This window comes from Mauremys mutica, chromosome 11 (genome assembly GCF_020497125.1).
Source record: "Mauremys mutica isolate MM-2020 ecotype Southern chromosome 11, ASM2049712v1, whole genome shotgun sequence".
NCBI classification, from domain to species: domain Eukaryota; kingdom Metazoa; phylum Chordata; order Testudines; family Geoemydidae; genus Mauremys; species Mauremys mutica.
The window spans coordinates 34712339-34739056 of record NC_059082.1 but is presented as its reverse complement, the minus strand read 5'-3'; the positions used below and the strand labels follow the sequence as shown (position 1 = coordinate 34739056).

General features: G+C 41.9%; 1 protein-coding gene across 3 annotated transcripts in view; it reads right to left on the bottom strand.

Moving 5' to 3' along the window:
• The window catches only part of CRABP1 (cellular retinoic acid binding protein 1), a 43503-nt gene that overhangs the window by 1915 nt on the left and 14870 nt on the right, over nt 1–26718 (bottom strand). Inside the window, exons 1-3 of one of the 3 annotated variants that reach the window (XM_044979616.1) lie at nt 12393–12595; nt 11559–11737; nt 8481–8594 (exon numbers count right to left, since the gene is read on the bottom strand). In XM_044979616.1, the coding sequence (XP_044835551.1) occupies nt 8481–8594; nt 11559–11737; nt 12393–12462 (363 nt within the window). In that variant the 5' untranslated portion in view covers nt 12463–12595. Of the gene's footprint in view, nt 1–8480; nt 8595–11558; nt 11738–11848; nt 12110–12392; nt 12596–26718 lie in introns of those variants that run through there. The other 2 variants (XM_044979618.1, XM_044979617.1) reach the window with 2 other exon arrangements.

The window sequence follows — 26718 nt, the reverse complement described above, 5'->3', positions numbered from 1 at the left end:
AGTTATGGGGTAGGATCCTCAGCTGGTGTAAACTGACATAGCTCCACTGAAGCCAGCTAATTGGGCTCGGATCCAGGGTTATGAAGATTTAGCTGTGGTTTACTTTAAAAAAAAAATTCCAATGCTTTTTTTGGCCCACCATCTCTTCAAAACAGTGTGGCCTAAAAACCGCACTTTTTTTATTCTGTTGGCCTTGATGAGAAGAAAAAATGTTTAATAGGTTTTGGGAGGGGGGAGCAGAGGGCTGGTGGGGAGTAAAAAAAGTTGGTTTTATATGTATAAAGAGCTTATCGTATAAGCCTTTATACCTTTTTAAAAATCTGACATTAAAATGGCTGGAAATGAACAGTTAAAGAATTTAGCCAGTTCCCCACGGCCATATAACCCAGCGTCGCACACTAATACCCCACCAGATTCACCCCATCTTAACATGGTTTTCTGATAACTTTTGCAAAAATATGCACACATGCCAGGTAACTTCAGCAGGAGCTAGGCCAGAGAAAGGAGTGTAGGAATGGTGCCCCCAAGAGGTTTTATTGCTGGGATGGTTTTAAGCAATTTTATTTTGTTTATAAGAGTTTTGAGGCTGGATTTCCTTTTTATTATGTCTGTAGTGCCCAACACAATGGGGGTTGGGCCTTTAGGTGCTTCTATAATACAAATAATATTAACAGAAATAAAACAAAATAAAACTGACTTTGAGCATCACACATTCTCTGCAAGAGTTAGGGGACAAAAGTCCTCTAGATTTCTTCCCTAGCTACACATGCAAAGAGATCAAAAACATGTTTCCATGGGATTTAGAAGACTCTTTGCTAATAGTCACCTATTGACATGACAATTCAAACAGAACTAGACATTGTTCCTTCCCTGAAGAGCCAGACTGGATTATGTGGTTTCTCGGACACTGTAGGAGTGTGGTGCATGTGTTAGCTCTGATGTTTTATATTTTATAGGTAAAGGTCATATTTTTAAAACTTGGGTGCCTAAAGTTAGCCACCTAAATCCACAGCTGGACGCCTAAATAAGTGGTCTGATTTCCAGCCCCTTTGAAAGTAGAGCTACTTATTTAGGTGCCTAAATGTGGATTTAAGTTGTTAACTTTAGGCACCCATGTTGGAAAATTTTGAAAAGCCTAAAAGTTTAGCATAGTAGCATTATTAGTGAAATGGCATTAAACCATATTGTTGAGCAGAGAAAGTTATGAATTGGAGGGACAAACTCACACTTGCTGCACTCCTTTTCTTTGAAGTTACACAAGACTTTGCTTCACAGATACATGTTAAGGACACAGTTGTGCACCTCATACATTGGTGAGCATCTAGTCTTGTGAGAAGTCTCATTAAAATCAACAGGACTAATCATATAAGTGTTCCCCTTCATAAGAATGGCACAATAAAGCTTTAAATCAATTTAACATTCCACTCTAAACTACCAAAAAAAAACCCAGATCTTGAAGCCCTTCCCTACATGTAATGCCCATTGAGTTCTGCAAACTGCTGGACCAGGAGATCAGTTCCTAGACAGAGGAAAATAAATTTTAATGGAGACTCAGCAGAGCTCTGACTAGACTTCTGCACAGTTCAGGTCCAGTCCTGCAGCCACTTCATGAGCAGAACACACAACAACTTCAATGGGCGATTCCGTTGTTCAGGAAAGGCAGGACTCTGTCTCTATGATTCCAGTATATTAACTGAACTAAAACCAAACAGCATGTTCGGGCACAGACCGGAATAAACCTTATAATGTATAAGACAGTAAAACATGTTATATAAACTGTATGTGCCAGCATTTCACTTGGCAGCTAGCAGGATCCTTGGAGCATTAGCCTCACTGCTGTGCTGTACATGCGCAAAATGAAATGCCAGCAATTAGTCCTTGGAAATCTTGGTGAATTTGCTCAGCGATGTAAAATCCTTGTAATTTCTGAAGACCATCAATCAGACTTGCTGAGCTGCCACCACTGAACAACAGCAACAAAATCATGGGAACATTGCTCTTTAATTCAGCCCATTTTAAAAGGTCTGCTTTAAAAAGTTACACACTAAAAATATAAACAACCAGCTTGCATGGAGTTTAATTTATCAAATGCAGCCCTATAATGAGAAACAGAGGGAAATAAACCCTTCAACCACTGCGGAATCCTTCACTTTCTAACTGAAATGGCTAGATAGAGATAGGCTCAAATTTAGGCACAGATGCAGATGGAGGGATTCTAATCTAACAACCCCCTGCCCTGAAATTCATTGGATTTAGAGATGAGGAGTGGTTTGAGGAGACAGGAGAGTTCCTCCACCTGAATCTGCCCCTAAGGTTTTGGTTCTGGATTGGAAGAGATGTGGAAGAAATCTCATCAGAACAGCAGATCTCATAAGAATATCATTATGCAAGAGGACAGAAATCGAGAGAGACAGTACAGCGTGTCTGGGACTGAAATCTTCAAAAAGCATCTTGGAAGAGTCCAGCACTGTCAAATCTGAAACCAAGGCTAATGACAAAGGGTGGGATTTTCAAAAGGCACCTAACACCCATTGTAAATCAATGGGAACTGGGCACACAATTCCCTAAGACGCTTTTGATATTTCCATCCTTTCTCATTAGCCTCAAACTTAAACTTTCATCTAAACTTAATCTGGATCCAAACCCAAATAATTGCCTTTTAACCAGTCTCTTGCTTCTGTCTAGTAAGTACAAATTTAAAGGAGATCTATCATGTGAAACATAGGAAGCCAGGAATCAGCCCTGTCTAGACATAACAGCATAATGGGTGGAATTCAAGACTTTGTTTATATTAATATATTCTGCCACTGGCTCAGTGTATAACCTTCAGACAGTCACAAGTCTTTTTCTATCTCATTTTCCCCATCTGTACAATAGGGATAAAACTCGCCTTACAAGGGTGCAGGGAGGCTTAATGTTTGTAAGGTGCTGGGGTAGGTGCTGTATCTAAGTGTAAATTATTATAGTGTCTTAAGTTTATTATTTCTGAAATTACAATATAGCATCCTACACATTTACATTCACCTGTATGAAAAGGTATATTGTTTGCTTGTGACCAGCTTATCAAGTGAGCCACATTGCTCTGTATCAGTGACCTGTCCTCTTTATTATTTACCATTTATAGTGTCCATCAAAGTCAACGCTCTGTACCCCTCAAAATCAGGCCACTTATTTGGGTCCCTAAGTTTAGAATACCCAAGTTTGAAAATTGTTGGCTTGTGCAACGTGTCCAATGTCACACAGGAAGTGACAAAGGCAAGAATAGAAGCTAGATCTCCTGACTTGCAGTCCAATGGTCTATCCAATGGACAACTCTATCTCCTAACTTGTATTACTAAATACCTAAATCAGTCAGTCAGCTGTACTACAGATGGTATTACAACAGGATGCATATTCTGCTTTAGGTATCTCCAGTACTTAAACATGTATGGATATTGGATTCTGGGCTTGATCTTGCTTTTGTTGAGGCCAATGGCAAAACCCGCATTGACTTCAGTGGGAGCAGTAATGTTTAATTTGTAATTCAAGAGGTGCTAGGACTCAAGCAATCTTTTTTACTTTCATAACTGATGCAACAAGCCGAGTTGCCGGAGCTATGAACTGCCAAGCCTCAAAGTGCTGAGGCTCAGCACTGGCAAGCCCTTGCAAAAATTAAGCACTGGGGAGCAGACCCGCCACTTGATTACTTAAGATCATACTTTTTTAAAATATAGGCAGCATTAAACCTTTAAGTGATTTAATTCCAAGACTTAAACCCACACAGACACACATTGGCACTCAGCTGTGCAATATCTCTCCAATCTGTGTTGGACCATCTTACCTGCCATGTTTAATTTCAGAATCCAGAAATATCATTTAAAAAATGTTCAATCATTCATCTATGCTCCACAGTTCACCAGTTTTAATCAACTATGGCATGATTTTTCCAGGGAGAGGAAGGGGAATGGAAACCATGTTTCAGACCCCTCAAACTTCTGATCTTTGACCCATGCTATAATTGATTCTGAAAACCCCCGTGTGACATGTGAACTGTGCAAAATTTGGTTTGAAGCTGTTTTTTAAAGCCATGCTTCAGAAATCATCTACTATATAGCACTGGCGATACAGAACATACTAAAAATTATAAGGGTCTGAGCAGTCATAAAAGAAGCAACACAGAAAAGATAGAAGATAAATTATTCTAATTTGAACAGCTAATATTTGAAGGCAGCAACCTTTAATTCTGGGTAAGAGCAGACCCTTTGTCCCTCCTAATTTGCATGAGTGATGGACAGCTCATTAATGTCACAGAAGAGTGCAATAAGAGCAAAAAACAATAGAATCACAATTTGAGAGTAAGGAAAAAAGACCTTATTTTAAAATAACCTCAACCATAATTCTTTATTTTTAGACCTGTACATGAAATACACATGCTGCATCAGACTCTGGTCCTGATTACAATAGTACAAAACCAGAGTAACTCTAGTGAATGGTGTTCTTGTGTATATAAGATCAGAATCTGGCCCAGTATCTGCATTCTAATTTAAAGGATAAGGATCGTTAAGGATACTCTCAAGGTAAGAAATCTGAACTTTCACAAGTTCCCTCCTCACTTCCCTTTTTGTTTGCACATCCCATGTAATCCTTTATATCCATTTCTATTAAAAATATTTGAAAATCCAAGTTTTTAATACTCAAAAAAATCCAAAACCAAACAAGCACCTCCCCTCCCCAAACCTAACATTTCTACACGAACAAATCTGTGATGGAGAATAATAATACTATGAAATATGAAGGAGCCATTGCCACACTTCCAATGGGATTACTATAAATAATAGTGGAGAAAGCATCTTTAAAACTCTTTTAAAAGTGTTAACATGACTTTTTTCAAAAGAGGCGTCTGATCCTGCCTCCATAGACCATCAGGGCTTAGATGAACAAGATTTATTCTTGACGTGCCAAAAACACCTTTCCCAAATTTTCCCAAGATGAACAAAGAGCAAAGATGATTTTTGGGGAAGACAAAACACAGATGCAAAAAAAAATTCATCTTGGTAGTGAAATGTACGATGCTATAACTGAAATAACTCAATACTGTCTCTTTTCGAAGGATCAGGTATCAGCCCTGCATGGCTCATACACTACCAGCACAGGTTCTGCTCCATGCAAGGCAGCTGTCCCAGCTGCAGAGACCCCCAAAGTGCACAGGAATGGGGCTCCCTCCAGCTCATCTCCTGAGCTCTGCTAGAAGGGAGCTGGGGTAGGCTGACGGGGGAGTGATGGGAAGGATTACAGGCGAAGGAGGTGTTTCTTGAAGAGGAGGGAGGCCTGAGAAGGAGGTTGGATCTGGGAAACATTAAGCTTTAAACCAATGCTTCCAGAAAATTGCACCAGGGTGAATTACAGCTCCCAGTCATTATGGTTCAAGCAAAAACCTTCAAGGGAGAAAGCCTTTTAAAATCAAGATTGGATATTTTTCTAAAAAAATATGCTGTAGTTCAGTGATTTTCAACCTGTGGTCTGCGGACCCCGGGGGCGTCTGCAGACTATGTCTAAGATTTCCAGCGGGGTCCATACCTCCATTTGACATTTTTTAGGGGTCCACAAATGAAAAAAGTTTGAAAACCGCTGCTCTAGTTTAATCAATCAGGAATTAATTCTGGGAAGTCCTATGGCCTCTGGTTATAGAGGAGGTTAGACTGAGTACAATGGTTCCTTCTAGCTTTATATTCTATGAGTCCCTATTGCGTTTCTTAACCTCACTCTCTTTTCCCAGTTGGGTCAGTTTGTTTCGTGGCTGCAGGAGGTGACAGCATTACAATCGGATCTCCTGCTTGTACTGTAAAAGTTGCCCTTGGTTTTGCAGACGCCTCATGAGCAGGTTGCTTAGATGACAAAATCCAAAAATTCTTTGTTAGAGAGATGGAAAAATGACACTTGGAAATAAATTCTGTTTGTATCAGTAAAAAAAGATATGAAACAGAGGGTAGAGCTCCCTGCTTCCTAAGCTATCTGGGTAACATAAAGGCTTACTACGGTTGAACAAATAGAAATAACCAAGGATCTGGGTGTTCATATTTATGGAAACCAATATGATTTCACTAATAACCCGCCCCATTCCTAGAAACACTGTTCCTTACTGTCTGAAATAACAACACTAACATTCTAAAAGCTTCTTGTCTACACAGGGTCAGATCTAGGGTTTTCCCCCCCCTTTCCAATGACACCTTAAAAAACAGAGCTCCTGTCTGGATTACATGAAGGTTAGATTATATTGGCATCTTTCATAAGAGCAGAGGTATGCCCCAGTGTTCCGGACTAAAAATCCCCTCCCCATTGTTGTGTGTGCTATAAGTCAGTTGACTGCCTCCATCCCAGACAGCATGTCCTCCAGACACTCTATGCCCTGGCTGAGGTACTATTCTGTCTATCTAAGATACTTACATGGTCCCCATCACTGTAGTATCTGAGTACCTTACAATCTTTAATGTACATATCCTTACAACACTCCTGTGAGATAAGGCATTGCTGTTAGCACCATTTTACAGATAGGGAACTGAGGCATAGAGAGGCTAAGTGATTTGCCCGTAGCTGCACAGGATGTCTGTGGCAGAGCAAGAACTACCTTGGATCTCCCACAGCAGAGACTAGTGCTCTAACCACTGGACCATCCTTGGGATAGCTTGCTGGATTTACCCAGAATGCACTGATACAAACAGGCAATGCAGTGACTTTGGATGTGCAAACTGCTGTTGTGAGGGAAAGGCTACTGTGTGGGCACAAACTGAATTGTGATACTTGTAATCAAGTTAAAGTGACCATGTCTCTAGCCAGTTACAGATCACAGCTGCAGTTATAGCAGGGCTGGGCACTGAGGTGAGATTCAGAGAAGAGATATCAGTACCAAGATGACATATGGATATAAATTGGCAGTCGGGAAGCTCAGGCTTGAAATTAGACGAAGGTTTCTAACCATCAGGGGAGTGAAATTCTGGAACAGCCTACCGAGGGAAACAGTGGGGGCGAAGGACCTCTCTGGCTTTAAGATTAAGCTTGATAAGTTTATGGAGGGAATGGTTTGATAGGATAACGTGATTTAGTCAATAGGTCAATAACATGCGACCACTGGTAATTAGTACCGAGGGTCAATGTTGGGATATTGAAAGTCTTTTTCCTGAGTGTCTGGCTGGAGAGTCTTGCCCGCATGCTCGGGGTTCAGCTGATCGCCATATTTGGGGTCGGGAAGGAATTTTCCTCCAGGGTAGATTGGCAGTGGCCCTGGAGGTTTTTCGCCTTCCTCCGCAGCATGGGGCAGGGGTCACTTGCTGGAGGATTATCTGCTACTTGAAGTCTTTAAATCAGGATTTGGGGACTTCAACAGCTGAGTCAAGGGAGAGAATTATTTCAGGAGTGGGTGGGTCAGCTTTTGTGGCCTGCATCTTGCGGAGGTCAGACTAGATGATCATAATGGTCCCTTCTGATCTTAAGTTCTATGATTCTATAATTCTATGATCTGTAGAAGAAATAAATAGATTGAATGTGACTGAGGGTACATCTACACCCTACTGCGAGGATGGAGGGTCCCAGGGCCTGAGCTTGAACATCTACACAGCAATTTTTAGCCCCATAGTCTGAGCCCTGTAAACTCAAGTCAGCTGACCCAGTCCAGTTGAGGCTGTGCCACAGGTCTTTGGTGTATCCTGATTAGATGTATCCTCACTGGCTCAGGTGGAAGGCTCTAGTTCCAGATACATGAGCCAGAACTGCTGACCTACTCCTGCCCGAGTGTGGAGTGTTATATCAGAGTGGACAGAGGGAACGCAAGGACTGAAGAAGCAGATTGATCGCAGCTGGACATAGGTAGATATGAGCTCAGACATAAAGAAGAGCAAGCCCAGGAATCTTGAAAACAGAGGGCAATTCTGAATGGAGTTCAGAGATGAGCAGGGATTCAGAGGTGATAAGAGGATGGGGTGACATGTTCCTACTTATCGGAGGGAGGTTATATAGTGCTAACAGTATGCCAGGCATTCCTTTGTCACACATCATGTGATAAGAAGCAACTTATTACACATGTACCAAAAAAAGGATGAGGAAAAGGATATTTTTCCAGGTAAATCAAAGCAGGCAGTTCTCCAGAAATTAGGTCAAATTCTCTGCTCTGACTTACACTGATAAAATCTGCAATTACAACTGAAATCACTGGAGTTACTCTGCATTTATAGAACTGGATTTGGCCCATTATTTTATCACTAAGTATTTAGAGGCAGCTAAAACAGAAGAACATGATATATTTTGATAAGTTATTTGAGAATAACGATTTTAAAAAGCCATTGTCTGTGAATTGCACTGAAGAGGGTTAGGAGCATCCTGGCCTTTCAAATGCATTTAATATAAACAGCGTGTTTCACAATAATTAATGGGAAAAAGTAACAGTCCGATTACATAGCAACAAAACCTATTAGTACAATGTATGCTCTGGAAGGGTGAAAGGTTCTTACCAAAATCAGCTCATCGTTAGCTAATTCCCGAGTCCAATATGTTTTAGGGCCCTCTCCCTCAATAAGAGTTTGTTTGCAATAGATCTTGTTTTCATTCTCCCAAGTGGCTAAACTCTGCAGGCAAGAAAACCATTAGTAACATTAATTATATTCCCTGGCAGCATGAGGCAGAGAGACAACAATGAACACTACAGAGAATAATTGCTGCAGTAAAAGAGCAACACATGGGAGATAATAGCAAGGGAGAAAGGCGTATCAACAGAAAGTGGTAAAATCAAAAAGAAGGTTGGGGATGGCTGTTTTGGAGATACATACATATAATTAACAAGAATAATTGCAAATTTGACGTCTCAGTGTAACTCTGTGTTTATTTACGTGCATCCAAATGAAGAAGTCCTTTAATTCTCATAAAAATCTTAATGATGAGAACTGAGAAGCTTTATTAATTAACATGTAATAACTTAGCATCTTTGTAAAGATCTGGCATGAGCTGACATGTTATTTACCACTTCATGGCATAAAAGCAGCTAGAATCAAATGTAACATTTTGGAATAATAAATAATGCAATAGTTGCCACTTATAATCTTTATTCTATATGGCACTGTTCTCGGTTACTTGTATGTTTAACATACGGTTCTAACAAGCAAGGTACACAGCAACTAAATTAAAGTAGTAGCACTACAATTTGGATATTTTTGGGTTTTTTAAAAATTAATATGGGGAAGGGTGTGAAAACTGAAATACACTAGGACATTTTTTTCAGAGCACTTGGAATTATTACTATAAAGTTATTCTGAGGTGAGAAATCATGGCATTTCATACTGTTTTAACAAGCAGGCAAGCACAGGCTCTCCATTGCTTTTCCTCCTAGTGTTGAATTATTATTCCACAATGCAGTGGAACAGCTGTGCAGAAGGATGCCCCGTAATGAATGTACAAGTAATCGCTTTACAACTAGCACATGGGAGACATTCATTAGTCTGTGATGATAAAAAAAAATTAAAGTCAACACGTCCCTGACTTTCCAAAGGAAAAACTTTTCTTTTATATCAAAATTTGCCATTTCCTTTATATAAAAAACAAGGATTCTTTCAAAATTATAGCCTTTTAAAACCAATATGGCAGAGTTATACATGTTATGCTTTTCATTCCAACTATCCTGAAGCCTTATTTGTTTGTGTGAACAATAGATCAAGTCAGACTGCAGAATAAGACCCTCTTTTCCTGTAAAGTGTTTCGGAATCTATAAACATTCAGCTATTTTGTCAGGTATTGCAAACTACATCATGATGTTATTTTTCTGTTAATTTCTATATCATAGCCACAGCTCAATTTTATATTGAGCTCAGCAGTATAATTCACTCATATAATTTTACACATGGAAAAAATTTACTGCATCACAAAACTCATTTTTTAAAATTCGCCCACTTTCAAAGCAATAATTATTGTTTTTCTATATGTAGCAATAAAACTTTCATTTAAAATGGAGTCAAATGTGTTCTGGATGATCAAATTCAATTTTACTTTCACCAAGAGAAAGAAATTAACAAAACCAGTGAGATATTTCTTGAATTAGCTGTTTAATCTATATACTTTGTTCATCCTAGAGATTCAATGGGAGTTTGCGGGTGCTCAAGATCTCCCAGGATCAGGCTCCCAGGTATACCAGTTTAAATCCATAGTAATTGTACTAAGCTTGATGAAGTTACTCTGGATTTACATCAATGCAAATGAACTCAGAAGTTGGTCCTGGGATGATCAGGAATATTTTGCTACTATTTTGCCTTTTTAAAATATTACTCTTTGTCTGGGGGTAGATTCTGCTATCCTTTACTCGTGCTGAGTTGCATCTTACTTTGAAAGTAGTTCCATTGATACCAATGACACTACTCACACTGAGGAGCACTTTCATTGATGAGTGGTGTCATTGACATCAGTGGGACTACTTAGGGAACAAGATGCTACTCAGTGTGAGTATCTTCAGGGAATCAGAACCTGGTCCTGCGAGAACTTTTTTTCATACACCCCCCTCCTCCCACCACAGAGGTCCCAATTCGCTATTTCCTTATGCCTTGTGTATTGATATCAGTGTAAAGTGGATGTAAGATGCAACTAAATCGGAATGTAGTATTATCCACCCACTTTGCACAAGTGTAAATGAATATACAAGGCACAGAGCAATGGAAACATCAGGCCCAGAGTTGCTTATCAAAGTGTAAAAAACCAAACCAAAACAAACAGATGAGGCATCTCAAAGATAACACACTGAACAAAGAAAGTGGTGTAATGAGGATGGACAGCCATGGACACTCATAAAATTAAGAATCACAATGCAATATTAGATCAAAGATCCAAGCAATTAATATCTAAGCAAGCAATTAAGATATACATTTGAACTATGATAAAAGAATTTCAGGACAAAGCGCTAACAATATCCTGCAATTCTTATTTGAGAGTAGGCTGTTTTGTTTTAGGATAAAAGTTATGAGCAAGTTTGTGCCACTAAATTCTGCACAGCACTCAAGGCTGAGATCTTAGTTGCTCATCCATAGTCTGTGTTACGGTAAATCAAGGAATGTCTTTCACCAATAGGGACATGTTAAAATAGAGAGAAGGAAAAGCAGTCAGAAAAATTTCTGCATGAGAAGAATTGTGTAAAATTATCTTGAGCTCTTACTTCAGGACCTGATATTTTTTGCTGCTTTTAATTTTAAACTGCCCTCCCTGAGGAACAATGCCAGACTGAGGCCAAAAGCTAAACACTTCAGATTAGGGATGGATGAGGCAGAGAAGACCGAGTAAAGGAGTAAGTCGGCAATGCCATTGTCTTGAGCCAGTGGAAATGTATCTATCTGCCGCATATAAAAATTACAGAGATCTCAGAGAAGTCCACCCTGGGAGAGCAAAGGGCTTTTCCTAGGACACAGGGGAAGCTGTCTCCTATCTCTGGTCTGGTGTGTTCTATTCAGACTCTTACTGCACTCCCATTACCGCTTTTACCAGGGTGGGGTTTCTGTTGGGAAAACACCATCAGCCAAGGCTGTGTGTGTGTTGTGCGCGCACACACACACACTTACCCTGCATTTTCTGCCATCCACAGTCTCCTCTTCGAAGCTCTCCCCTACTTTGAAGTTGATCTCAGTGGTGCGGACGGTGGTAGACGTTTTGATGTAGAACTGGTCCCCATCCTGGCGGATCTCCACGTGCGGTTTGGAGGCGGCTGCCACTGCCACTTTCCTGAGCATCGCATTGACACCTGGGCAAAGGGGGAGACCAGGAAGCAGAGCATTAACCCAACCATCCACCTCCAGGGCCGGTAACCCCCCTGCTGTACGGCATGGTGCACTGTTAACCAGAGGGCACGCACCGCAATGGAGCTGTTATTAAGAGGGTTGCATTTAGTAGCGGGATCGCTAGTTAAACGGCGGCACTATTCATTAGGAATGTGCCATTCATCGTTGGGATGAATAGGTCTGCCCTGGCTGCCTGGGTTTAGTGGTGTGGCGGCGTTTGTCAGTCGGGTTGGCAGCGGCGGCTTGGCCTTTGCCAGCGCCGTGCAGGTGCGTTACTCGCTCAGGTTTGCACGGACCATGCTGGCCCTGCCTGTGGCGCTAGGCTCGGCGGAACGGCTCTGCATGGGCCAGGCGGGCTGGGCTCCACCTGCTGGCACGTCTCTTCCCAGGCGAGCCCCTCTCCCGGCCGCTCCGTGCGGCGCGGTCACCGCAGCCCCCGGGCCCGCCAGAAGGCAGCCGCCCCCTGGCCCCGAACCGCCGGCGCAGCCGGGGCAGAGCCACGCGGCCGCAGAGCGTCTGACTTCGCGGCAAACTCCCCGGGGCTGGGCAGCCCAGCCCGTGTCCCGGCTGCCCGGCGCGGGGCAGACACGCGCCCCGCTCCGCCCGCCCGCCCCTTACCCAGCGCTTTCAGCAGCTCGTCGAAGTTCTCGCTGCTCTTCATTTTCCAGGTGCCGGCGAAGTTGGGCATGTCGGAGGCGGCGGGGCAGGAGGGAGCGACCCGGGCTCTGGCTGCTCTCAGCTCCGGCACCTTGTGAGCGGGGCGGGCTGAAGCGCCGGTTGTGTGAGCGAGTCACTCCCACCCGCCCCCCGCTTCCACCTCGCCCCCCTGGGACTCGGCAGCATCCATCCATCCATCCATCCATCCACTCCCCCCTCCCTCCATCCATCATCCCGCCCTGCCTGCAGCCAGCTCGCCACCTCCTGGGGCTCCCCAAAGGGAGCCCGCAACTGTCCCTCGCCCTGCAGCTGGGAGCCGGCTAGAGAGTCGCCAGCTATTGAAAGGAGCAAGAGGCAGAGGGCGATCCGCAGAGGAACAGTGCCCAGGATGGACTTTAACTGGGGCATTGTCCAAGGAGGCAGGCAGGGTATAGCCACTGGCTCTTAGCCAGAATGATACATTACTTCCTCCAGTGACAGCTCCTCAGCCTCCCAAAGGGGGAAAGGTCCCTTTATAATCCCGCAATCTTGCAGGCATATGGGCCAAACACACGCCGGGTGTAATGGGATGAACCTAGCCAAATATTTCTGGTCCAGAAAACCTAGACACGGAAACGGGCCTTGACTCAGAAATGTAGCTCATTACAGACAGACAAGGAAAGGGTGAAACACACCTGAGAAACAACCCAAAACACCAAACACAAACCGATTTCCCCCGGTTTTTTGTTTCAGTGAGAACTAAAGAAATTCAGTTTCAGTTCAAAACAAATAATTCAAAACAATAGTTCAAAACAATAATTTGGTTATTTGGAATATTTAAAAGCAAGTGTCCAGAATTGGACAAATGTCTAGAAATGGGGAGTCACCAGTCACAGACTGGGTCTGCTCCTCCTCCAGTGAAACTGATAGGAAGCTTTGTCCAAGTAAGGGCCGCAGGATCGGGCTGAATATATGTCTGCATTTGGTCACTATTCTACAGATATTTTCTTTTTAGATGTAGTTTCTATGATAAAACTAGTTGACGCTTTTTGTCCACAATGGTTTTTTCAAAGAAAAAATGGTTTTTTTCCAATCAAGATGGAAGTTTGTGTGAGCAATGTCCATTTGTGATCACATTTTTCACCTTCTGTCAAAAACATTTTTTTCCAATTTTTGGTAACAACCACAATTTTGGCCAAAACCTGAAAAATGTCAGCATTTATTTTTTTCAATGAAAATGAAAACTTCTGAAGAAAAACTGTATTTTTTGTCTTCTTTTTATGAGAGTGGAGGGAGAAGAGACACAAAGCATTTCCAGAGCAGCTCTAGCAGGCTGGTTTTGCCTCTTTGTGGGAAAGGTTGCAGGGTCCACTAGGCGATCTAGCAGTTCCACAGGAACCTGTGCAGAAGAGCCTCCCTCATCCCTCAACTCCAGCACCCTGGCTGCATGGCTCCATTGTAATGTGATGCAACCTTGCTTCCAGGATTCAGAATCACACAGCCACATATGAGAACTCAGAGATAACTCACATTTTCCATTGTTTGCAGCACTGGGGCCTTAGATGTCTAAGATAACTATTATGTGTAGCTCCCACCCAAATAGATGGGAATCACCCACATGTATTAGAGAGCAGAAACTGGCCAAGAGATTTTTTTGGGGCGAGGGGTGGAGGCAGAGGGAGTCTTTTTCTTTAGAGGGGAGTTTAGTTTCCATGCCCGTTCATTCCTTTGCTGCTGTGCTGAGGCTGCCAACAAGGGTTTCAATTGATGCTAGCTGTGACATTATTCTGAGGATGTGGTATTTGTCTACTAGGTATTGTACCGAAGCCATCAACCCATGTCATGAAGACCACGAAACAGCCTTCAGAGTGTCATGACTTTTAAAGACTGGAACGGAATTGAAAGAACAAATAGCTTAGCAGTTAAAGGCTCCATTTTGCATTAGCAACACACAGAAATGCCAGTCCTTCTAGATGCAAGTATAATAAATTACACTTTTATTTAGATGATGATCATGCCCAAAGGCTGCTGGGTGCCTATGCATTTATACAGTGTCCTTCATAAAACAAAAGCCCAGAAATACTATTTAATCAGCTTTGTCTGGCAAGGTCTATGCATTCCAAGGCAAGCATCTCATTTGTACAAAAGGCCCCATTTCCTTGTACTGTACGGTGTGGGATCAACAACTCTGTAGGATTAAGCCTAAAGATCCAGACATTCTATGAATTGCCCAGATTTGAGAATGCAGAGGCTTTGTTCATAGCACAGAGAGGGAGACAGGCATCAGCATTTCCAGAACAAATTTCATCCTCCTCCTCCTCCAATATTCTCCAAGTGGAGGGGACACTGAAATCAAATGCTGGCTGGCATTTTCCCTTGCCTTCTTGCTTTTTGTTTTCCTTTCCCTTTTATTTCCTTTACTTCCTCCCTTCCTCTCTTATTCTCCTTTCTAATCTCCTCCTGCTCACATTCCTCTGCCTTCACTGATTCACTTCAGAGTCAATAGGAGTAGTATTCATGTAAATGAGGGCAGAATGTGGCCCCAAATCTACAGGTAAAGTTACTTCATTCTAACAAAATGGCCTTCAAGTAATACAATGCTTTTACCACATTCCAAAGTCCACACTACGGCTGAGCCTTGCTGAGGAAAATGATCCGTTGCCTTTTCCTCCATATGTTTATTTAGATGCTCCAGAATTTGGCCCGATTATGCTGCAGAGTACATGGAGCCCAGCTTATACTGGCCAAGCAATGCAGTAGCTATTACTTAAGTTGCAGCAAATTTCATGTATTTTGCATTCAACTCATGCCAAACAAGGTGTATACACATGGATCTTGATCAGTGTACATGCTGCCTTGAATATATTTGACAGGTAATGGCTCATATCCTCAGCTGATGTGAACTGGGGGTAGCTCCACTGACAATAGTGGAGCTATGGTGACATACAGCTGAGAATACTGCCCATGTACTCTAACCATGTGCATAGATCCTTACCCTAGCACAGCGTCTATAAGAAGCATTTATCACGCTGGTGTTAAAATGACCCAGATTAAGAAGCAGGTTTATTTTTCTTTCAATCTATATAGATATATTTCCCCATTAATATCGTGGAAAATAGCTTTGATTTTCAAAGTGTCTCCTTCAGCAGTTCTTCCCCTTGGCATTTATTTTAGCTACCTGAATCCCCTAAGGCTGATCTTTCCTTGCAGATGGACCTAATTAATCTTCCCAAAAGTGCCCCTAAGACAAAAGAAAGTAATATATGTACAGATGGGACAAGGTACTCCATCATCCATCCAAATAAGTGACCAATAATGTGACCAAAACTATCCCCCTGTGGTTATTGACTGACCACTGCAAAGTCACATAAGGCTCAGTGGAAACAATAAATTTTATTTACTAAGGTGGCACCGGAAAAAAAGATTGGTCTGAGGGAATATATAATAAATTATTTCTGACATGAATAAATTATACATCTGGAAGGCAAATTGCTGTCGTAAATTTATCTGCCAAATTAATTTACAATGGGGCTCCCAGTGTGACAATAGATGGAATGTAATATAAATGTATGTGGAATAAAAAGCATTTCTGCAGATCAGCCTTGTATTGTCTATTACACTCTCATTAAAATGTCACTGCATCATTAGTTTGGTGTTTAGCATCAGCTGACAGGATACCCACTGTTCCCTGAGCTAAAGCACTGGAGAGATTCCCCCCACCTGCAATGTAATGCTTATTGCAGCAAGGTGGATGGATCCCTGCACTGCAAGCGCTTGAACAGTAAAAAGTCCATCAGTTTAAAATACTATTATAAGCCTACATTATGAATGGAAAAATAAATGTGATTATGTGCCCTCATGGCTATGATCTTCCCAATATTCTCTCCATGTCACCTCCTCCCCCACCAGGAATGCAGTTGACCCCAATTCTCTCCCAAAGTCAGGCCTCAAACTGGCCACCTGCTCCTTCTGATTCCTCCCTTTTCTGCCAGGGGAATACAATGAAATTGCATATGTTTTTATAAAAGAAAATACAATGTACTGCCCTTACTATTTTGTGTCTTTCAACCTTAAGAACAGGGAGTCTGATTCTCTTTTCACTTGGTGCTCAGTCTCACGAGAGGCTGAGCACTCTGGCCCTGATCCAGCAAAGCACTTAAGCACATGCTTAACTTTAAGCATAAATTGTCCCAAGGAGCTGCTCATGCACTTATGTGCTTTGCTGGATCAGCACCAGAGTAAATCAGTTGAAGTCAATGCAGTTATATTAGTGTAAAACCAGTGAGAGGAAAATCAGGACCAATCCCCTTCCCAGACTAGCAATTTGCAGGAGTCTTTCCATAACATTCACTATCTAGGAGAAACAACTACAAATTGCTGAGTTGCTTTGGAGAGGAGCTGACACAGAGTCATAGTAATATATGACCAACATCTAATAATTTTTAGCAGACATCCTGTTTAACAAACATGCACAGAAAACCACCGAGACCATAGACTGCTGGGCTCCAAAGGAGCTGTCTGTCTGTCTATCAGGCCAACAATCCTTGGGTTAAACAAAGCAAAAGTTAACAAGGCAGAATAGAATGATTTTGAAGGAGCATTTACAGTCTGTCAGTTTTAAAATATGATTTTGTCAGACTAGGGAAACCTATTTACATAATTAAATAGAGCTGTTATGGTCTGCTGGGTAAATAATGTGCTTAAAAAACGGGAGGGGGTGGTTAGTGAATTTCAGAGTCCAAGACAGTGAAGGGCTGATAGCATTGGTTAGAGCCAGCTTAACGCTTGCAGGCATCATACAGGGTTCTTCTGCCAGCTCTCTTCATGCACATCAGCACTGAGATGCAGCACCACTGCTTTTCCAGTACTGCCAGAGCCTTCCAGGGGGCAGCTAGAACACCAGCACTGAGTTGGGTGTCCTTGAGTTAGGGATTGGGTTGGTCAGCATGAACAAAGATACCGACCTTTAAGGGCTAGGGGCTTGTTGTGAGGTGCCCATGTGGGGGAGCAGAATTCTGTGGAATTGCTGAGATATCAAACTGCTGCTGCAGAGCCATAATTATTGCTTTATGACCAACATCTAATAAAGATTTTCAATAGACAGCCCTTTTAAAGCTTACGTCAGTAGACCACTGAGATCAGACTCACCGGGTTCCAAACAAACTGTTTCCATCTATCTGGCCAACAAAGGAAGCTGAAGAGCTCCTTGCAAGTGCACCTCCATACTTGTAAGTGCCCCTCCAGCCCCCAACAGAAAGCCTCCCCTCCCGTATCCTTACTCAGGAATGGCTGGAGGGTGAAAGTCACCCCTGTAGAGAGCCAGCACAAGGCTTGTTCACCACTTACTGGAGTTATATGGGTCTGAAGTAGTGCATGTGCTGGCTGTCTACACAGGGGTGAATTTCTCCCTAAATGAACACGTAGGCCATGCAGCATGTAGTAGAGATAAGTCTCTAGCCTCCAACTCTGTCCCCCATCACACCCCTAATTCAAGGAAGCCCCATGAAAGACTCTACATGATACTGACATACGCTTCTAAGAAATAAAATAAATCCATATCTGAGCTGGATGAACTGCTGCAGAAGTGTCTAATGGCCAGTGGCCAAGTGGCTGTTCCCCAATCAGTGGACTTTTAAGAAATACATAGTTTGGTGTTTTTAAATAGAAACCTGGTTGTGTGTCCTTGAGTCAGATGAGATGGAGAAATACAACCAATTAGCCCTTGAAAACCATCCCCTTCCTTTGGGCAAAGAGCAGTGAACTCACTGAGTGAGCTCACGTAAGTCATGTGATATCATCACTGTGGGGTACTTACCTTATATGATCCTGGAGGAAGTGAGACTTCCTGCTTTGGATGTTTACAGAACCCTGAGCTAAGGCTGTGACATCGCTTAACATTTGGCTGTTGAATTGAGATTTCTGTCTTTCTATGGGCACCAAGACAGAAAAGTGGGGTTTTTTTTAATGGTGATAACAGTTACAATAGAAACTAGAGATTTTTACATTTAGAGGTTTCTATGGAGTCACTTCACTCATTTGACTTCATTTGTCTTACTCAGCAGAAATGGTTGAACAAATAGTATTAATAAACCTGGAGCTGTTGATGTAAGAATGATCAAACCATGTCAACTTCTCTCTGAAGAGGCCCCATATCTGTTAAGATTCACTTTCCCAGGCAGATGGATACAAATTTACTGACTTTCTTAGTTACTGGAACTCTCAAATGATCTTGGTCTCCAGAGATAAAAAGATCACGTGACTTCTTCCAGCTGACCAGAAAAAGAGTGAAAACCCAAAGGAAGATATCTTTGCTTAGGTAATGGAGTCAGTGGAAAGACTCTAACTGACTTCAATGGTAGCTGAAGGAGGCTGTGAATCTACAGTGGCCCAAACCATTTGCACAAACCTAAAAGGTTTTCCTTTGCCACCTGTTCCTTGCTGTGAATATACCAGATTCAAAAGCTTCTCACCACCACTGAGAGACCAAGAGAAAATGTTTGTTTTTAATTTCCTGATAATACTGAGTACTTTGGCATTCCATATAAACTGGAACCGATAGACAGGAATCCCATCCTTTAATTTAATTTACAGAGTTATAAATGCTCCTTAGAACATTGCTCATCATCCTAACACAAAGCATTAATAAGTTTAAGATGTAAGGACCCAATCCTCAGCTGGTATAAATTAGTGTAGCTCTGACAAATTCAATGGAGCTATTCTGATTTATACCGGCTGAGGATACAGCCCTAGGTATCTCCAGGTTGCTGGTGTCCTGACTCCTATTCACTCTTCTCCATCTTTGCATTGCCACGATTTCATGATTGCTCAGAAAATAGCCTGGAGAAAAACAGCTCCTTCCATTGTTAACTCTTTGACCTTCTAAACTAACATCCTTTGCTCTTTCTATTAGGAAAAGTTTCTGGGTCTTATTAACTAAACAGACTGAGTGACCATTTCCAACTGAAATCAGAGTCTCCAACAAGGAAGTCATTGTTGCCCAAGCTTCCTTCCCTCAGTACTGGGCTGGCAGATTTGAGATTGAAATGGAATAAGGCAGGCATTGTTTGTTTAAGCATTATCTGGAGAGCATCAAGATAACTCAAGCCACTTCCTTGTCTTTTGGTTTTGAAGAGCCATTCTTAAAGGCCCCAATGATTATGGCCACAGTTTTCAAGCTTTGATGCCTAAAGTTACTTAACAAAAGCCTACATTAAAGAGGCCCAATTTTCAGAGGTACTGAACACCTGTAGCTCCCATTGATGTCAGCAGAAGTTAAGGCTGATCAGCACCTCTGAAAAAAATCAGACCCCTTTTATTTGGGAGTCTACCTTTACAGTTAGGTGACTAATTTTAGGTACTCAAGTTTGAAAATTTTGGCCAAGGTCTCCAGCCAAGATTTTAAAAAGTAGGACCCTAAAATCAGGCTCTTAAATCCATACTTTGAAACCTGCCTGATTTTCAAAAGTGCTGAGCACCCAGCAAATCCCACTCTAACTGTAAGCACTTACTTTCGAAAAACCTTGACCCTCATCAGTGGTGCCAATTAGGGGAGGGCAAATATCCCTCTTTCCCCCAAGGTTTCTGCACTTGCTCAAAGTTCCACAGACCATAGAACTGGGTGGGTGGGGGGAGGGGGAGATTACTTTTAAGCAGCAGTCCCGTACTGAATTGATATGGCTGCTGCCAGAGCAGTCCATATCACTTTGTGATCACACCACCACTGAAATTTGACCCAGCTGCCCCTCTGTACAGGGTCCATGCAGGGGGGATGACTGGAATTCTCTCTTCCCTCCCACCTCTGCCTCAAGAAATATCTGAATTGGCACCACTGACCCTCCGTTTTAGCTAAGGGATCACAAAGATCCAACAAATCAGATTTTGTGAACTATCCTATCAGAATAGGGACTTTTGTCTTACATACTGTAGAACAGCAGAACATTCTGGCCAAGACATGGGAACACACTAAGGGTTCTTCATCCCACATAGGACGATACACCCATATTCTGAAACTCAGGCAGCCACTTAGGGTACGTCTTCACTACCCGCCGCATCGGCGGGTAGCAATCGATTTCTCGGAGTTCGATATATCGCATCTCATCTAGACGCGATATATTGAACCCCGAACGCGCTCCTGTCGACTCCGGAACTCCACTGGAGCGAGTGGCGGTAGCAGAGTCGACGGGGGAGCCGCAGACGTCGATCCCGCGCCGTGAGGACGGGTAAGTAATTCGAGCTAAGGTACTTAGACTTCAGCTATGCTATTCACGTAGCTGAAGTTGCGTACCTTAGATCGACCCCCCGCCCCCAGTGTAGACCAGGCCTTAGTGGATGGAAGCCACACTCCAAAGAGGGCTCATTTTTATCAAAAGCCACTTCCTCAAAAGAATCTACCCAAAGTCTAAGTACTGCATTATTCATATCTCAATCCATATTTCAAAATGCCCCTCGACTGCTTTCATTGTAAAGTGCATCTTCTGTGGGTGATATTTCATAGGAGAGTGGAGAGGAACTAGTAATGTGTAATTTCAATGGGTAAGTAAAATCTCATAGGTAGAGACATCAGCTCTAGCTGTAGGGAGATGTGAGATTTTGGCTCGACTCTTTGGGAGGGTATTTGCAACACAACTGGAGAGAACCACATGAGAAGACTCAATGGTTATTGTACTGTAATGCTGTAATCGCATTGTAATCAGAGCTAGCCTAGCTGGAAAATTGATTTTTCATCCCATGAAAAATTTCACTGGAGATGGAAAAGTCAAAATTTCAACATATTTCACTAAATGAAATTCAGAAAAAAAATAGTTTTGGGTCTTTTTTAAACGTGTTTAAATAAAATTAAATTTCAAAACCAAAAGTCGTTTAGAAACAAAAAAAATCAAAACTTTTTCTCCAGTTTTTTAAAACGAAACTTCGCTGATATGATTTCACAAGAAATTTCTGGAGCTTCCCAAACCATGCAACAGTGTCTGCTCCTCTTGTCATAGAATCAAGGCAATGTGTATGTTGTATAGGATAGACTGTTTGATTGCTTAGTACATTTACTATCTTGTTTGTGGCTTTAAAAATCAATTTAAAAAGAGGAATCTGCATAATCTGAACATTTTAAAAGCCAAATCCCTTCTTTACCAGAGAATAAGAGTTAAATACTTTTGTACATCAGTCAAGCATACTTCCACACAAAGGACACTTTTAGCCTATGGGCAGATACAGCGTAAACCCTAATTGCTGTTTCTTACTTGCATTACAGTATCATCCAAGGGCCCAGTCAGGATCAGGGCCCTATTGTGCTAGTTGCTATACAAATATCTCTCTGCCATTTTGCATCCACAAATAGCAGCAAGTGCTATTTTGTCAGCACAAGCAAATCCATGTACACATCTAAAACTGATTGCACCTGCCTCTGTCTTCTCCATACCCTCCTTTGCATCTGTGACAGTTTGGGGATATGTCTGTGTCAAACTAAGAATTCCATTTTGTTTTATGAACACCATTTATGACCTTCCTTGTGATTAGAGCATCTGTTTTGTAGCAGAAACTTGACTATGTGGATCCACTGTCAGAGAAGCTGTGACAGAGCAACCAAGGGTCATCAACAATGAATGGTTCTTTTCTACCGGAACAACGGGGGTTCCACTAACAGAGCTACTGATTTTGAATGGACTCTCTCTACATAAAAAGAACTCTACATAGAGTGTGTATGGTAATGCCCATTGTTTCATGTTCTCTGTGTATATCTATCTATCTTCCTACTGTATTTCCCACTGCATGCATCTGATGAAGTGGGCTGTAGCCCACGAAAGCTTATGCTCAAATAAATTTGTTAGTCTCTAAGGTGCCACAAGTACTCCTGTTCTTTTTGCGGATACAGACTAACACAGCTGCTACTCTGAAATCTCTCGACATAGAAACCTATCTCTGACAGGAGTTTGGAATCCCCCAGTCAAAGCACATGGCTGGGAAACTTGCAGTGGCCCAGATTGACTAAAAGAGAGACTTTATTTAAGGAGGCTGCTTCTCTGTGGACAGGAGGAAGCCATTCTACCTCCAGAAGCAAGATGGCCAAGCCAAGAAGGACAGAAGGGCTGCCTGATCTAAGGACTTGGCCCAAACCATAGCTACACAGCTATGACAAGATCAGACCCAGAGGGCTGCATTCAGGTGCTTCTTGTTTTCCACAGATCTGTAATTCTCTTGTGCTTTTTAAAGAGTAACGTGTTTGTGAATAAGAAGTTGTTTTGATAAGTCTGTGTTCTTTGTTTTATTGCCAGTTGGTTTTCTAGTTACACCCTTCAGGGACAGAGCTCCCACAGCCAGGTGGATTCTTGGGGAAACATGTCTAAGCAATTCGGGGCTTGGGAGGGCTATGGTACTGGTTCTGGGCTCTAGGTGGCCAGAGTGCAGAACCTCACTACACAAGAAGGGTGTCAGACACAAGGTCTTCACCTGGAACTGTGCTTGGGAAGCCCAGACTAGGAACAGTGACCAGTCACAGCCCAGACCCAGGGGGCTTAAAAGAAGCATGTGGGAGCCAGCTGTTGGATCTACTCACAACAGATTGGTGTCCATCCAGAGATGGGACTGGGCCAGGCTGAGAAAACACCCAGAATTATTCTTGATCACTGTTGCTCATCAGAGAAGTTTGCTGGTACAAAAGTGAACCCCATACCTGCTTTGTGTGAAAATGGAACTAGCTCTAATGGCATTCTACAAACAAGGCTTGCCCCTGGGAAGCTGGTTGGCTGATCATCACATCCCAATACTGAACATTTGCATTGGCCAATTATAACGATTACTGCCCACTGAAAAATATACGATCCACCATTACTGTCAGGGTGAATTGTAAACATACAAACTCCTCATGACTCACTATTAGATCGGATTTGCATTACACTGATATAGTCATCACTTCAGACAACTGTGCCTTTGGCTACGATAGGACAGTTTGTACTTTCACAATAATCTCCAAGGCATTCCTTGTATTAATGTTCTAATGATTGTGGCAAGCAGGTTTACTGCTGGCCAACGGTTCAGAATTCTGTCCTATTTAACAGTTATAAAGGACCTGATTCTGCCACACTTACTCATCTGGAGTAGCACCTTACTCTGTGGGTAGTCACACTGATTAGAGTCAAGGGGACTAGCACACAGTAAGGTCCTACCCAATGTGAATGAGAGCAGAAAAACAGAGTCCAATACGAGTAACTAGAGTTGGGCACTATCTCACACATGACTGAAATGACACACAGTTCCAAATGAACTGGCACACACGTTGCATGGAGTTCCTGACCTTGGAGGAGGCAAGGAAAGGGTGCAGTGGCAGAGCATCTGATGTGGCATGTTGGATCTCCAACATTTTGGGAGGTGGAGGCAACCAACACAGCTATGTACCTAGTGGCATTCCTTCCAGCAAGCACTTTTATGTCAGGGGAAGATGTACTACCATGGTGGAATTCAGACAGACTGAAATGGAGGGAAAGGTAAGGTAAGAATGAGAGGAGAGGAGTGAAGGGGCAGAATGGAGGGAAGAGAGACATGCTTAAAGGGAAGAAGGTTAGACAGCTGAAGAGCCAAGTAAAGCCTGCACCCAACTAGTACCAATGGAATCACTTGAAGTCAATGACTGTGCTTAGCACATTTGAGTGGGAGTCATGGGTGCTCAGCACCTGGCAGGATTTCTGGCTAATGATTTGGCTTGGGTCTTGCATTATAAAAGGACTCCAATCATTGCACCAATTAGTGAGCCATGGTCTCGCAATTCTGAATGGTATACACCATGGAATGTAAACAGTGTATAAAACCAGCTGGGCCTCACCCGGGATTTAAGCATATTATAGGTCTGAATATTATGTTTAAAAGACTGTTTGCTGCTGCTGTACTGGTCCAATATCAGAGCAGCAGGTGCACATCAACACCCAGGTTTGAGAATAGATTCAAACCTTTCATTTCCTGGCCCTGAACACTGACAGCAAGAGAAAAGGGAAGGTCATTTATTCCTGATATGGCAGCTTGCTATGAAGCAACTCTGCTTGACTGACTCTTTGTAATCTCTAGACATCATGTGGCGTGGTAGCAGATGATAAGTCAGAAAGGCATTGTGTGTGTGTAGAAAGAGTGTGAAAGTGTTGGAAACAATTGTTGTACAATGCCATCTAGCCTACAAACCTGTCTATTGGAGCAATCTTTGAATCTGTGTTATTTTTCTCAGTTCTACTGTCTCATTCTTGGGAGGAATCAATATTTAGATTTTTATAAAAATAATATAAATAAAACCTGATCGGATATCCTGAATCATAAAGATTGCTACTGTTACAAGGATCTAGTGTTTAATTTCTTATTTCAATTTTGTGTTCATATTAAAATGCTACACTTTAAAGGGCACCATCAATTAAAAAAAAAGAAAAGAAATCACACTTGTATTTGATTTTTAGTTATCAAGTAAGTAAACACTTAAGATTATTGTCATTGAAAGGAGGTGGAGAAAAAAATATTCTTCTGATATTTTTACAGTTTTACTCTATGCATGTTACTCTATAGTCAATTTCATAGTTTCTCCTAGTTTGTCCTTTGGGCCCCATTCCTGCAATTAGATTCATATGGGCAGACCCTGGCTCTTGGGTGGAGACCCAGTGACTTCAGTGGGGCTCTGCATGGGCACAAGGGTCTCTCACATGGATCCATTTGCATGATCATGGCCTCAGTTATTCAGCTTCTTCCACTGTGTCTTTCACACAGTAGCAGGGGGAGAAAACCAGTTAGGAAAATGTGGTTGTGAAACCACAAAAAAAAAGTGGCGTGGGCACTCCAGGACAAGTGAAGCCTCTGAAAGGGTTTTAACTCATTATATGAAATTGATATGGTTTCAAACCAACTATGTACATATTCAAGAGGATGCTATTTGCAGAGAAAATTAACAACACAAAAATCTTACTTTTACTGTAGGTGCTAGACTCTGAATTTGATAGAGAGGAGGGGGTATTTGGAAACAGAATTTCAGAAATAAGTATAATTCCATCATCCCTGCAGAAGGAATGTTGACAAAATGAGCCTTGGGTCAGATAGGAGAAGAAAATAAAAAAAGACAGGGACTATCCGATTTTAATATTGCCGAATGCCAGCGGCATAAAATACTTGAGATGCAATGTGTCAAAAATGCAATTTTTCACCCCATATACTAGTCTGTTTTGCTTTTCTAGGAAGCCATTGATTCTTTGTCTTGTGGAACAGTATTACTAAGATCAGCTCATTTCAGAACAGATGTGCCACTGTATCAGTATCTACTAAATTTCTCCGCCATAAAATACAGGTGGGATACTTCAGCCACAAAATTATCTCTCTCTCTAATTTCCCCTTTTCCCTAATTTACACAATCATCTAATCCCAAGTGGAATAATATTAAAATTCTCTGATTTGCTTGATAAAGCAGCATTCATATTTCCACAATGTATTTAGAATGTCATGAAAACTGGCCAACTTTACATTATTTCCAGTAAGTGCATATCAAATTTCATAAAATACCAATCAAATTAATATATTTTTCCACCAATTTAAGAAGGCAGCCATTAGTGAATGAACTTCTAACACAGACAGAATGGGGGAATATAGTTAAAGGGCAAAAATCAGAATGAGTGGGTGGTTATTTACCTATAGCACAGTCCAAGAACATGAGGAGTCTTTTTGCACCACAGATTCTACATGCACAGGTCTTTCACCCCATGTTACTAGAAAGCTCACTCTTCAAGAACCACAATTATAAGTAAATTTTAATGATATATCATCTTTACACATTATCTTCTCCACACATACTGATGTTGAAAGTCTAATATAGATAGTACCAACAGAAGCAGACCTTCATCAAAACCAAACGTGAAAACAATAAGAACAAAAACGAGCACAGCTCTCTCTCACCATGCAGATACTCAGAACAATGCATTTCCGCTGCTATTCTAGAAAGATCCCAAATCATGGATTCTATGGAATTTTTTTTGTTCAGTAAAACTGCTACTTTCAATCATCTCTCAACATTTGTTTGCTACACTGGGGCTACAATGGCTGCTTCTAATTCACTTAATTGCACTTAATTAAGTGCTCATTAGTGCTCATTTTTTGAAACAGCTCTGTCTTTATCATGAACAACTACTACTAGCAACTGCAAATAGGGTATCGCTGGGGTGAGGTGGAAAGGGGAGAGAACAAAGAATAATAAAACCAGTGTATAGGTCTAATACTCCACTTAGTTCTCTCTAGATCCGGCTTTGAATGTACAACGAAGCAGCTACAGAGAAATATTGCAATTCTCTCTAAACATAAT